Source organism: Phaenicophaeus curvirostris, chromosome 16 (assembly GCF_032191515.1).
Source record: "Phaenicophaeus curvirostris isolate KB17595 chromosome 16, BPBGC_Pcur_1.0, whole genome shotgun sequence".
Classification (NCBI taxonomy): Eukaryota; Metazoa; Chordata; class Aves; order Cuculiformes; family Cuculidae; genus Phaenicophaeus; species Phaenicophaeus curvirostris.
The window spans coordinates 14,166,877-14,181,709 of NC_091407.1; the positions used below are offsets into that span (position 1 = coordinate 14,166,877).

Consider the following 14,833-nt stretch of genomic DNA (forward strand, 5'->3'; position numbering starts at 1 on the left):
GACTGTGGAGACGAGTGAAGATGACTGGCTCTGTTTCCCAATTCATTCACACAGCCCTCGAAAGGCACCAAATATCCCCAAGAGCATTCCTGTCCTTTTTGACATGACAGCAGGACAGGGTCTCACACTCTCCCTGGAGGGCTGACGTGTGCCTGGCTTGCTGCTGCTCAAGCAGAGCCCTCCTGTCACCCCTTCCTGGGTGACTGGAAGGAGTCACAGTGCACCAGTCTCCCTCAGCCCTCCCTCTGAACGGCACAGAGGAGGTTTCACCTCCAGTCCACTGCCCTTTGTGTTTCTCTGCTCCCCAGTTTGCCATGTCCTTCCTCTCACCCCCAAACAGCCGTGTGTGAGCTTGGAGCCGGGAACCCCGCTGCCTCCTCCCTGCAGGCAGCCCCGGGTGAGGCAGCCCCAACACGCTGCTTCCTCCCTTCTGCTTCGATGTTCATCTGCCAGCTCTCGAGCTGGCACATTATGCAGAAGATAATTGCTCTGTCTCTGTACCTGCAGTACAAACAAACAACAGACGGACAAGCTCCCGTCGTGTTTACCTTCCCCCTCTCCAGGCTGTGCGCGTCCCTGTCGCAGGGGCTCCCGCTGGGTATTTCAATCAGGCTGGTTGGCTTCCCTCCCTGGGCCGATGGCAACCAGCTGTGCTGAGAAGTGGCCACTGGCAGGGACAGCGTCAGTTTGTGTGCGTTTGTGTCAAACCCAGCCCATTCCCTAAGGTATTAATGAGAATTTTTGGTATGGGATCTTACACCTCGCATCACTGTCCAAAAAGGGTTTGTGAAGATGTTAAAAACTGCACATTCCCTCCCTCCTCTAAAGCTGCTCCCCGGACTGCCCCTGCTCTCATCTCCTGGCACAGCTGTGCAAATGCTTACGACCTGGCTTTCAGCAGCCACAAATGAAGCAGTTTGCCAATAAATAAATCCATCCTATATTCAAAAAGATTCTGGATTTGTAACCAGTCAAGATGAAATCTTTCCACTCCAATAAAAACTAGAAAGGATATTAAAGAATATTACAAAGATGCCGGCTGGAAGACACCTCCGATGTCTAGTCCAGCATCCTGCTCCACCAGGATTATTGCCAATGCTGTAGGAATTTCTAGCCAAGCTCTGAAACCCTCCAAGGCTGGAGATCTCCCCACATGGCTGGGTTGCACGACCCTCCCACAGGGAGGGTCCCTAAAGTCCCTAAAGTCCAGCTAGAATCTACAGAGGTACAACTTGGGTCTGGGTTTGGGTTGGAAGGGACCTCAAAACCCACCCAGTTCCAACCCCCACTAGATCAGGGGCTCAAAGCCCCATTCAACTTGGCTTTGAACACCTCCAGGACAGGGCAGCCACCGCTGCTCTGGGCAACCTGGGCCAGGGCCTCCCCACCCTCATGGGAAAACATTTCTTCCCAATATCTCATCTCAATCTCCCCTCTTTCAGCTTAAAACCATTCCCCCTCATCCTACCCCTGCACTCCCTGATCAAGAGTCCCTCCCCAGCTTTCCTGTAGCCCTTTCAGTACTGGAAGCTGCTCTAAGGTCTCCTCGAAGCCTTCTCTTCTCCAGCCTGAACAACCCCAACTCTCTCAGCTTGTCCTCATACAGGAGATGCTCCAGCCCTCAGATCATCAAGATGGGCGCTACCTTCACCATTCTGAACATTTGTAGGACCCAACCAGGACATCAGTTGCCCTTTCTGGGGCAGTAACACGGCATGTGATCCCTCTGCAGCTGCACAGATGTGTCTGTTGACAGATGCGCACTTCCAGATGCAGCAATGGAAGATCGTTGCTCTCCATTGCTCGTCAGTGTTCTCCCCTCTTCAAGTTACAAGAGCTGCCCCTCTAAGAGCAGCGTAATGTTCTTAAATGCTAAAGAAAAGGACTCTCTCAGACTACTCATTCAAATACAATCAGTGTATTCCTGGCCAAGGAGAGGTCCCTTCCATCAGCACTGCTGGAAAATGGAACAGAACTGTCCACAGCGTAGTGCCACCAACGAACATTCTGCAGAGGAGTAAAGGATCTCTGTCTCCCAATCTAAGAGCCAGAAAAAAAAAAAATCCTGAAAACACCTCCACACCCTTGGCTTGAGAGAGAAACCATGGGTGAACCCTCAAACTGCCTTTAAAAGCACTGCTGAATGCACAGTGAGGAACACCTTGTGTACATTACCAAAGATCTAGCTCAAAAAGAACCTGTCTCCTTCTCAAGTTTACTTCTGGAAGGAGATGCTATCCCTCCTCCAGCAGCACCCAAAGGAAAGAACTCGGATTTCAATTCTGACCCGATGTTACGAGGGTTAATGCAGCCAACGCTGGAGCCAAGCTTCAGTATTCCTTATTTCCCCTTCAGTATTCTGCCTTGCAAATCCTGGCTGTGCATAGCGATGGACAGGCACACGCTCTTTCTACTGTCTGTTTAATGAGAAACAGGTGTTCCAAGGCACAGACACAGGAAAATGTATTGGGATGAACCTTGCTGCCCTGCCGAAAACAGCCCGTCCCTTGCATGCACACAAAACTGCACCTGGAAGGGCAGTTGCAGTGTATTTAGAGCAGTAACTTTCCAGCAGGAGTTTGTTCTGGGAGGCAGCTGTGGCGGCAGAGCTCACGCAGAAACCTGGATTTGGGCAGCGAGGGCGAAGGGCTCGTTCACTGCAGCGGCTTCTGACAGCTGTTTGCACTTTCATTAAGAGTGTTTACCCAGACAATCAGCTCTGCTGGTTTACAGCAGAGAAAAGAGAGAAAAGACATCCAAAACCTCCAAGTTATGGTGTCTTATAAAGCCACAGGTAACCAGAGCATCCTGCATAAACATTCCCATTCGTACACTCCAGCATCCCACCCACAGCACCAATTTGTTTATCTTCACTCCTCCTCACTGTTGCCTCCACAGTTGCGTAGGTGTCAGTTCAATGTCCAGCAGAATGGAAATGCAGGCTTTGTGGATCCCTTTTCTAAAGAACCTGGTGCACAGGCAGACTGAGAAATAAACACAGCAGTGTTTATTTCATTTCACGTTTTGTGTTATTTTATTTTCAAGCAGCTTTCTGCTCATGGCTGCTGATGAAGAAATCAAAGTAAATTTTGGCATCTGCAGTTCAAAAGTTTTCAAATCGCGGTTTTACCCAAATGAATAAAGTGACAGGGGAGTCATCACGAAATTTGTACCCTACAAATCCTTTCTTAAGGTATCATCAATTATGATCTTGGGTTTACTTTCATTTCTTGCTGGTTTTGTAATGACTTATCTGGCAATGAGGAAAAAACACTGCAAAGGTCTCAAATGGCCAAAGTGTCACCACTGCACCAGAGAATGTCCCTGAATGGTTTACAGGAGATGGAGACGAGTCCTTCAGAATGCAGCACCCACCCACAAGCTTGGGAGAGCTCTGTGCAAATACCCAAGCACAGCAGAGTTGCAAACTTTGCTGCAGACAACAAAATAATCTCCTTGCCATCACAGTTCCTCTCAACTGTACCCATCCTACAGCAAGAACCAGGTTTTTGGGGGATTATCAGCTCAATCTGGGAAGTACAGGAAGAGCCCTGGTACTAGCCTCAGGTGGTTTTCTGCCCCACAAGCATGAAACCAGTGAAAGCTGCATTCCAGTGATGCCACCGTGTTTTGAAATGCTTAGGAAGAAAGAGAAAGAAGAAAGTGTTTTTCCCCCCACGCCTTTTTCCCAGATGCCTGCTTAGGAAGTCATTCTGGTTTTGACTTTATGCAGGACCACATCTTGTGTATTTTTGTTGTGCTGAAATTTGTAACAACAGAACTGCGTGCTGCTCATCACACATCCTAATGACTTTAACCTAACTTAATGAACAGCAAAACAGACCTTGAAGCATTTGTAGACTGGTCTGTAAAAGTATTCAGGCTGTCTTTGTGTCTGATGCCCTTTGTCTCGTATTTGCACGGAGTTTACGGACCTTAAAGTAAAAGATAGCTGGCTTGGAAACATCAATGGACACAAAACAACAGAATCGGCATGACTGGGCCTTTGCTTTGCAAGCTCACAAGGGTTTTTATGGGCTATGCAATTCTATGTCTATCATGTGTGGACACAAGAAAACTGGCAGGCAAACGGAGAAGTCCCTGTTGTCCAACCACACACCCTGATGCTCCTTGACACATCCAGGAGATCCCATTAACAAGCATTCCTGTGGCACATATATTGGCTTTTGTCAAAAACTGATGTGCATGGATAAAACAGATATAAGAGCAACAAACTCAAAAGAATTTATCCTCCAAAATCCCAAGCTAATTGTTCCTCTCATTTCCTACCTTGCAAACATGCGAAGATCTTCTGGATTTTGGGCAGCAGGGACATTAAGGATAGCTTCCCGCTCATGTTCCAACAAGCTTGCTAGGAGATTCTCTGTCATCCTTTTATTTAGGGGTGAGTCCCCACCTGGTATCAACTCAGCACTGGAATTATCCATGCTAGGGCTTGTCAGGGTCATGTCATCACTGCTGGCTATCACAGGAAGAGAGAACAAGACACGGAATGTTTATATTCCTCAGCACAACAATGCACAGATTATTAATTCAGGCTGTTTATATGCAGTCTTTCCAAATAATCCCTGCAGATTTGTAGAGCAAAGAAAGTGGCTCTCAAAATGCTTCATGTATCTGCAATTAGTCATAAGACAACACAGTGATTTTCTCAATGGGGAAGTCAAATGTTTCAACAAAGTCATCAATTTATGTGGAAAATTGTACTTCTGGAGACCATAAACAGTCCATAAAAAAAATCTGAAGAGATTCCCAGCCAGCTCTGCTGGAATACCGTGAAGTGGTAACACGAAAAGTCTAACAGCACAGAAGGTGGGAGCAAGCAGAAAGAAAGGCCAAGATGCAATATCCTCTTGTGAGTGAGCCAGAACAAGCAGATCCCAGACTTATCTGACTCACAATCCAAGATTTCTGCCCTGATTCATGACTTCTGTAAAGCCAAGAGCTGTACGGAGAATCTCTTCTGATATGTGGTGTTCTGACACTGCTAATCACAGCACAGGCAGGAAAGTTTGGGGATTTCAGGGTTGTATCTAATTTATACTCTCGAAAAAAATGCTTTTCTGGAATCAATCTGAAGAATGACACGGTGGAGATGAAAGAGATCAGGAGAGAAAAACAGAAATCAACCATTTGTGAGAACAATAGCTCCACAGCCCACAAAAACCAATGCTGTTTGAAACAAGTTCTCACGATTTTCTTTCTCTCCTGAAAACCACAGTTCATGCCGTTACAGTGGTGCAGCCAGAGGAACACGAGTCAGTTAGTTTTGAGTACAGCAAGGAAGTAACTTCGAAAAAATCAAAGTATCTCTGACAAAATAAAGGTGTTTAAAGGACCGAGTGAGAAGCTGGCAAATTACAAGCCACTGCTTGTTTTTAAGAACAAGAATTTAAGGTGTAATAGCCCTTAAGACTTTCACCAGTGCCCAACTCTCTGTTTAAGAAGGGCTGGAGGTAATTAGCAAGCACTCCAGCACATACAAGTTGCCTCGTAAGGCCTGATCACCGCATGCATTGCTAAGAGAAGCCCTACAAGTGGGCTGTAGGCTGAACAGCAGAGAGAAGCGTGCTCGTACTTGGAGAACCAAAGCTGAGAGCATTGGGGGTGCTTAAACTTCGGCCTCCAACTCTGGCAGTAAAGGGCATGTCTTCGTCTTGGGCTCGGAAGTCCTCCTCGTTTGGTGGCACCATCAGGCAAACATAAGTGTGAAGCTGAATAAGAAGCCGGTGTTGGAGCATCCATATCACCATTTGAATGAGCTGAGTCTGTAGAGTGAAAAATGAGGTATTAAACAACCCTGAAATAAAATACAGGAGGAGAACAATGCACAAAGGTTAGGCTTTGTGACTAAGAAGTCACAAGGAGAAATGCTTTCCACCCCTTCCAACAGTTTTATCTCTTCTTTGGTCATAAAAAGGTGACCAAGCACACGGTCATCACACCCAAAGCCTTTGTGGATACTGAGGCTGTAATCAAGCCTTTGGTGGTCAACATGTCTTTGTGCAACACTGCCCAGCACAGCCAGTGTCCTCAAACAAACCCACTCTGCCTGTGGCCACAGCTCCAGCCCTTGCTGAATGCCCTCACCACACGATGCTGTAGCCATACAACCCCCACTGCAGCTCTTCGGCCCTATTGAATAAAACAAGGTTAGGAGTTGCTAAAAACAATGGAAGAATCTTCCTTCTGAGAGACCAGAAGTAGAAAATGCGTCAACCAGATTTGGGCCCTGACACCCCCAGCCCAGCGTGAACCCCAAGATCAGTTTGCTGGTTTCTAAACAAGCCCCATAAGATTACTGATCATCTCCGAGCAGTCAGACTAAAGTGCAGGTTTCCCTAGAAAGCTGGGGAGAAAGCAGGGTGCCGGGACAGAGCTGAAGCAACCAAGACAAGTACCCAGAAATATGAGCTGTTTGCTGTAGAGATAGGAACTTGCGGCAAAACCATGGGAGAACCTCCAGAGATCAGAGCCCTGCCAGGCTTCTGTGACACAGAAACCTCTTGGCAAGACACAGTAGTCTGACGCTGCCAAGGAGTCCCCTCCAGCACAAAGGGTTAATAACCCCCACTTGCTCGCTATCCCTCTGCAATTGTAGGACAGGCCAAGCTTACAAAGCCACCTACACTCCTTAAACAAGCAGGTAAAACACCTTTGTGCTCCAGTAGCTCAAGACCTGCACAGTGTCCCAGGAGCGACGCTGAAAGCAGAGCGAGGGATGAGCATCTGTACGTTCTTGGCATGGTCTGTTTTCAGGAGTTTCGGAGGAGCATTCAAAACGCATCATCGTGTCTGAGTTTCTGCACAAAAAGCCTTTTCATCTCACTGCAGGCACCCTTCCCCATAGCTAGCAGCTCTGAAAACACTGATTCATGGACAAAAGCTGTTTGGGGATTTCATAGCAACCAACACTGTTTTGGTGAGAGAAACACACGCAGGATGAGCTCAGCCTCTGAGAAGGAAGCGAGCTCTGCTGCATTAATCATCAGGGTAACAAGCCAAATCTCAATGAAAGCCCCAAACCCAAAGTTCATCAGCCCACATAATTTTCCTTTTCCCATGAATCTCCCAATTGTCAATTCCTCCTCTTCTATCAAATGTCTGTTTGCAGACAGACCCACACCTTGTCTTTGCAGGGATTATCACTTTTGATGGCTGAATGGATCTTAACCTTGAAACATATGATCTAGGATCACCATCAAACATGTCTTTTTTGGAAAAGCCATCATTCTTTTTACACGTTTAACAGAAAATAGACAGAAGAGGAGGGCTGGCAAAAGACACTGAAGGAACAGTGCTTTGCTAACCTCTGGAATCAGCCTGGAAGAAAGAGGAGGCTCACTCCAGTGATTATGCTGCTCAAAACCTTCCTTCCAGACGCAAGCCTGGATGGAAAGATGTCTCATATATTCTGCTTAAATTTCCAACCTGCTGGCTCACAGTGATGTCCGATTAGCTGGTTTCACATCAAATGAAAGAGGTCTGCATGTTTCACAGCACAAAATAACCCTGGAAAAATCCAAAACAATTCAAGGAGGCAGCGAGACAGGTTCTACCAGACCCGCAGAATCTGCCAGGCAGGGAAAGACCTAGTTGAGCCTCCACTGATGACAGTGGCAGCTTCTGGAATCACAGAAAGAGCCAGCGGCTTTTGTTACAGCTCTATGTGCACGGAAAGTCTTACCCAACAGTCTCCAACTCTGCATACGCACCTTCACCTCCACGCTCTTGTGCAAATATCTAGAGAGCTGCCCCTGAGCCAGCAGCTACGGCTCAGATGAGGAGCCAGGTGAAAAAGATGTTACAGCTCTACAGGTGTGACTGTGTACAGACAGAACCAAATGCCTTTGTGCCTTCAGTGAGAGAGCTGGAGACTAAAACTAGAGAAAACTGTTCTTCCACATTGAGGTGAGCCTGGAAAATCATCCCTAGATAAGAGAGCATGATGCTCATTGACGGTTATCTATAAAACGATAACTTGAGCAGGAATTTGGTACCTCTTAAAAAGAAGCCCCAAAAAGTGATGCAGCATCCTGCACCACACCTGAAGCTTTGTGCTTTGTGCCATCACTGCTAACGTGCCTCACACCACCATTTCCACTTTGCCCTGCCTGCACATAAACACCTTTTCCAGCTTTAAACCTATTTCTTACAAAAAGCAGCAAGTGCCTTCACAGATAAAGTCTAGCAGAAGCTGTGCTAATATGTTCTGCTGCTTGTCTCTGGACACAAGCACTGAATTTACATCCAACCTCCATCTGCTCCTCCTGATGGGAGCTTACGGACAGGTCTGCAGGAGAGAAGGTTTCCCTGCACCACCTGTGCTGGTCTGACTGCCAGAAACACTCTTCCTCCCCCAGAGACACAGAGTTATCTTGGTGCTTGGTCTCAATCTACTCGATTAGCTGGGCTCCTTGCATAAGTCCCAGGACTGAGAGGAGCTTCCCAGGCAAGGGAAGCTTTAGTCCCAGGACTGCTTCCACTCCCTCAGCCATCATCTGGCACTGCAGAAGTCTCTTTTAGCTGAGACATCAGATAGCTGGCACGGATCAGCCCGCGGCCATCACCCCACACGCAGCAGGCCCTGAGCAAAGTCAGCGTGTTGTCACGCAAGGCAGCACGGAAGGTGCTGGCGACAATACATCGCTTTGTGGGTATTGACAAAAGCAGAGAAGATGTATCAGCTTCTGCAAACACGGGCGCTACACGTCAGCCCATCTGGGCAGTTTTGGACAGCTCAGCCCCTGGAGGGACAAGATCCAGCATTCAGAATTCTCTTCCCTCTAGGAGTCAAAGGGGGCATTTGTAAAACTCTCCAGTAACACGTTAAATAAAATGAATTCCTGCAAGGATTCTTTAGGGCTGTTTCATTCCCAGGTCTAAAAAGCTACAATAAAAGCGAAGATTACCAGGACCAGCAACAGTTTCAAGACAGGAAAACAGCAGCCCAGAAGCACTCAGTCCTAGCTTGTTTCTCATGACATGAGGGTACATTCTTTGATAAACCCAGCTTGTTTTGCCTACCAAAGTATTCGAGCTCCCTCTCTCCAGTCTGGATTATCCAGTTATGTGACACACATACTCCTCAAGGTCTGGCTCGAGGACTAAGGGCTGCCTCGGCTCAGGACAACAACACCTTCAGAGTCACGGGGCTAAACGCATGTTTGCTGAACTACATTATCTTTCCTTATCATTCAAACCACACTGTTCTATGCAAAACAGGTCAAGTCTTAAAACTTTACCCTATTTTACAGAAAACAGACTTTGAAGACCCCTATGAATGCAGAACAAACCATTTATTGTTTAATTCTCAGCTTAACCATTCCCTCCATGTAGGCCTAGAAAGACTTATTTTTTTAACTCGCCACACTAAACCCCCTGATTTCATTCCTAGTCCAACTGAATATAAAGGCATTATTAATACTACTTCCGTATCTCTGCCAACAAAAGCTCCCATGACTCTTAACACCTTCCAGATGCCCAGCAGAACAGTCTCATTTGCAGCCTGTCTCTTAGAAGACACAACTGCCAGTTCAGTATTTGCATGCAGCTCTCCTTCCACTCCCATCCCCTGACACACACGTTCGTTTTCCACTGAGCTGTAAGAGAAAGCACGGCACGTTTTCCAGATGCACAAGGCAGAGACCTTGGCTACTGGTGCATCACTCCCAACAGGATGGCCAAAATTATTAACACAAATGTGAAAAACTAAACGTATTTTGTTCAGCAGCAGCTGTCAGACTTTCCCATCTGGTTTTTCCCCGCAGTTACCCTAGCCCCATCAAGGGAGAACGAGACAACTGCAATAACAACATGCGTTGTGATAAAGAGCTACTGCAGGGAACGGGATGCAGGGAGGAAATGGGATGTCTAATTCACCTACGTACCCCCTGTCTACCTTATGGTGGAAAGATCCCTCCTGCTGGTCCACATTTGTTCCTCAAGGCAGGGTAGAAAGATGTTATAGCTTCTTCTGAAGTAGGTGAACGAGCTGAGGTCATAACACACGGAAGAGAGGAAGCCACAAGCATTATTGCTTTCTCTTGGTTTGCAAAGAAAATCAGCACGGAGTAGCTGGTGAAGAAACTTTGATGTATGATGATGTTTATTTGCACAGAAAAACAGGTTAAAGCGTTTCCGTACGCCAACAGCAGCGGCTAAAACCCACACTCTCTCACTAAATGTGTGCTGGCCTGAAGGTTTTGGGTTCCCAAGCGTTTCTGTACGTTCACGGGTGGTTATGACCAGCAGACAACTCACCACTGTGAAGATGGGAAAGTAACTTCTGCTTTCATCACTCACATCCCAAGCTGCAGAAGTGCCTCCCTTTCTTTGCGCCAGCCATAAAGCTTGCTGGATCGCTCCCTGAGCAAATTCCACCTGCTAACCTGGCAGAAAACTAGTGAGGCTGAAACCAGTCAAGTGAATTGAGTCAAGCTGGACAGGAGCCAAGAAGAAGAGGGAAAGAAGGCAGGCATGTGCGCACACACCTGGGCGCAGAAAGGAAAAACAGGGCTCCCTTCTCTCAGCAGCACCAAGATATCGTTAGATCAGCCGAGCTGTAGGTGTGGGCTCATCCTCACGCTGCTGCAACGCTGCTATCCAGGCAAGGCAGGCTAAACCCAGAACAAAGGGAAGCCAGCACAGGGGTCACTGGACAAACACCAACAACTCTGCAAACTGTAAGTTTGAGACCACCGAGAGATGTACAACAACCAGAGTTCAACTGCACTCATAGACTGGTTTGGGTTGGAAGCGAGCTTAAAGCTCATCCAGTTCCAGCCCCCTGCCATGGGCAGGGACACCTCCCACTAGATCAGGGGCTCCAAGCCCCACCCAACCTGGCCTTGAACACCTCCAGGGATAGGGCAGCCAACCCTGCTCTGGGCAACCTGGGCCAGGGCCTCTCCACCATCACAGGAAAACATTTCTCCGTAAGATCTCATCTCAATCTCCCCTCTTTCTGCTTAAAATCATTCCCCTTCATCCTATCCCTTCACCCCCTGACCAAGAGCCCCTTCCAGTACTGGGAGGCTGCTCTATGGACTTCCCGGAGCCTTCTCTTCTCTAGGCTGAAAATCCTCAACTCTCTCAGCCTGTCCTCATAAGAGAGGTGCTCCAGCCCTCTGATATATACTACTCATTCTCTCAGGCAAGAAACAAGATCAAGAGATGGGCTCAAGAATTCCCACTTCAAGCAGAAGGTACACTAAGAGCGGTGTCAGTCCTTGCAGACAACATTTGCTGGACACCTCCTACCAAAAGAAGGATGGAGACATGCACACCACCCTTCAAGGGAGTCTCATCCTCCTCCTTGATCAGGGCATTGCAGGTTGGTTGTAACCCCTACCAGCCAAAAGCCACCACAGCACCCCACCTATGAAAAATATGACCCTGGCATTTTTATGTGCCCAAAGGCATGGAACAACTTCACCGACGTAACAGAAAGCAAATAAAAATAACTTTGTCCTCTTTCAAACCAAGCAGCATGACTTTGTATAAAAACAGGAGGAAGGGCTCTGTAACAGCTTTCCTATTTTGTACCATGGACTCTGTTAATGCCCTCTGGGTTCTCTGTCCATTCAGAAGCACTGGCCAAAAGGAGGGAGCCAATCCCAAGCTACAGACAAGAATGAAATGGGATGGATGCCATGAAATCTGTACCAGCTTCTGCAGAAAATACAGCCCTTCCCACGGTACTGACCACCTAGCTCAAATGACCTTCAGAAACGCAGAGACAGCACAGGCGGCAGGATAAAAAGCACAAGATAACAGACAGCTACCAAAAATCTTCAAAGTTAAAAGAAAACACCTCCCCTTATCTGTACACAAAACCCAAAATTACAGTGAAAGGTCTCAGCTTTGTTAATTTTTTTTAAAGGCAAAGCAAATACAATTTGACAATATTTACAGTTCAGAGTCCAGCATCTTTTATCGCTGAACAGTGGAACAAAACCCCACCCACATTTCATCAGATTAATTGCTCTAGTGACTAGATCTCTGTTAATTACAGATGGAGCCTGACCACCTCAGGAGACGGATTGGATTCATCTCTCCTAAAAGGCTGCTTCCTAACAAAACAATAATACAAAGAGTTCTACGTAGGTAAATCGAAGTAGAAGAAAATACTTTTCCTACATTAATGTACTGATATGAAAACACCCACAATCTCTCTCTAGTTTAAACTCCCCCAGGAACTGTCATGCTTAGCTTTATCAAAAAGCAGCTCGCCATCTCTCACAACATCCCATCTGGGTACGGTGACCTCCTCCATCCTCACTCACACTTCTTGCCGATGTGGCCCCGAGTCTTCCGCTTTCGCCTCCTCTTTTCAGACTGCAGGAGGCACTTCCCCAGCTTTTCACAGCATCACCTCTCATCCTCTTACCCGCGCTGAAAGGATGATGGAAACAAGTCATGCTGTTGGCATTCGGAGCCCCACGACAGACAGGTGAGCATCAGAGCCATTTTAGCACTCCAGCAACTCCAGCAAACAGTGATCGCTCACTGCTGTTAAGGCATCACCACAGCAGTGAGTGGCAGACTTTATTTGGGTGTTTTAAACAGAAGCAGGACACTTGAGAACAACCACAAGTATTGAAAGAGAATTATTAAGGCAAGTAATTGATTTCAAAAGGAGCACCGAGAATAAGAACGCCTCCTGAAGCTACTGCTGCTACAATAAAATTAATGCTATTAATTCAGCTTCGATTTTCAGGGGACAGATTTGTCTGTAACTGCATTGAAGTACAGACAGAATGGTAGTCACGGCTCCACCCCTGCCTCGCAAGGCAGTCACTGACCAATATGTGCTATTGGGACGAGACGCTACATCATTAGTTATCTTTATCTCTGATCATCATCTCTGCCAACCTGTAATTACAACAAATTCTTCTCTCACAACTGTGCCTGTGTGCGCAATTGATGTTAATCTTCCAGATATATGAACAGAAGCTGAATTCATACAGCCAGCAAGTCATCAAAGTATGCAGGCCAGCAAACAGCACTGCAAGGAATCAGCTGAAGTAATCTGCCCATGCTCCCTTTGCCACACTGAGCTCTGTCCAAGCTGCTTCATCTGGGAATAGAACAGCGTCAGCCAGGAGACCTCACATTATTGAGCTCTTTCTTGCATTTCAGCAGTTCCCAGAAATGCCGCAAGCCACGATCTATACATAAGCAAAACAACAGCTCAAAAATCCAAAATCCATACACGATTATCTCAAACCTGAACATCAAAATGCTAAAGCTATAGCACATGGATCGTTGTTGACTACACACTGAGTCGACTTCCTCCAACTGCCTTTACACAATTCAAGTTTCATAGCAAAAGCTAAATGAATAGATAGTTTGTTTTGAAAACCAGACAGTGAACTTAAAGCAGATGGAATATAATAAAATTAAACGTGACTGTGAGGAATCCACACACTTGTACTCAGCCCTACTAAGTTATGACAGCATTCAACAGTCCAAATGGAGTTTCAGTTTTCCCTACTCTGTCACTGAAGGCAAAGAAACATTCTGATTTTAATTTCAGGATTGTGCTTTGCTAGCACTGAGGATCTGCACAGCTTCACCTTGAACATCCCCGTAGCTTTTTTTGCACGTGGATATGAAACAACAAATCAAATGGCTGGAAACACAGTTACTGGCAACTTCTAAACCCACAACAGCAGAATCCTGACCCGGTACTCCAGAAGCAACACCAGTCCTTGTTCTCATCAGCAGGAGAACAAGGAGCTCTTGTTCGCTCCCCATCTCACCTCCTGAACCGGCGGTGCAAGTGGATTCTTGAACTCTGAGAGTGACACTGGGAGGGAGAACTTGGAAAGCATGGATGGCAGGTTGTGGCCCCGGAACTGACAAGAAAAGGCTTCTGCTAGCGGAGAGTAACTACAGAAAAGAGGTAAAAGCAAAAATCAGTTTTGTATTGCTGGTCAGGTAACATTGATCCATTTAAGCATTACAGAAGTACCAATTCCCAAATAGAATATTCTGTGTGATCTAGAAAAACAGTAAGGACTGTTTATGGCACGTTGTATCCTGCAAAAGTAAGCAAGAAGTAAACGCACTTTCCCCTTGGCATTACATTCAGCTCCAGTACGTTATCCGAGGTGGAGAGGGAATCCAGAGAAAATAAACCTGATAAGAAGTCCAGATCTGTGCAGTTTGATCGAAGAAACAAGGACTGAACAGTCCAGAGAAGACAGGGACGGGCAGGATATGTAGGCAATCTTTCAACATGCCAAATGCAATTGCAAATGTGATTCTTCTCCTTGTCCATGCTGACAGGACAAGCAACACGACCAATCAAAAGTAAAGAAGAGTCAAATTAAATACTAGGAAAACTGTCTGTCTTGGGACTTTGATTTACAAAGGTCTTCAAGAATAGCAGTGCCATACATGACATGGGCACAGCTATTCTGGAATGACCTCAAGGTCTCTTCTAGCCCTGTATTTATTCTTTCACTACAGAAGTTTTGATTTAAAACTATTTTCCTATAACCGAGTTCCAACATAGATTCTAAAAACACCTCAAAATCCAATATAGAAAGGGTTTCCAACTTTCAGCAGAGCAAAACCACCCACCACTGCCCTGCTCTCAAAATGGTAGCATTGCTGTCTCTCCGCGAGAAGGCATCTCTGTAGGAAATGCCATCCCAGGAATACAATACTGGTAGCAACACCACCCCAGTTTGCTACGTTTGGTTAATACTCAGGATGCTTTGTGTGAGATAAACAGGCAGGCCAGTAAAACACTCAGTTCTTTTACTTCATCATAAAATATTTTGTCTTGTAAATGTTTCCA

General features: G+C 46.5%; 2 protein-coding genes across 6 annotated transcripts in view; one reads left to right on the forward strand and one right to left on the reverse strand.

The window, feature by feature from the left end:
* Nucleotides 1-14,833, forward strand: part of SNRNP25 (small nuclear ribonucleoprotein U11/U12 subunit 25) — a 164,279-nt gene that overhangs the window by 87,832 nt on the left and 61,614 nt on the right. The window lies entirely within an intron of this gene.
* NPRL3 (NPR3 like, GATOR1 complex subunit) overlaps nucleotides 1-14,833 on the reverse strand; it is a 45,157-nt gene that overhangs the window by 3,302 nt on the left and 27,022 nt on the right. For 4 of the 5 annotated variants that reach the window (XR_011338573.1, XM_069870155.1, XM_069870154.1 and 1 more), the window contains 3 exons: nucleotides 13,788-13,917; nucleotides 5,600-5,789; nucleotides 4,291-4,483 (listed from right to left, as the gene is read on the reverse strand). Coding sequence is in view for 4 of the 5 variants with exons in the window: in XM_069870155.1 (XP_069726256.1) it covers nucleotides 4,291-4,483; nucleotides 5,600-5,789; nucleotides 13,788-13,917 (513 nt within the window). In the remaining variant the exon portion in view is untranslated. Of the gene's footprint in view, nucleotides 1-2,768; nucleotides 3,434-4,290; nucleotides 4,484-5,599; nucleotides 5,790-13,787; nucleotides 13,918-14,833 lie in introns of those variants that run through there. The other variant, XM_069870156.1, reaches the window with a different exon arrangement.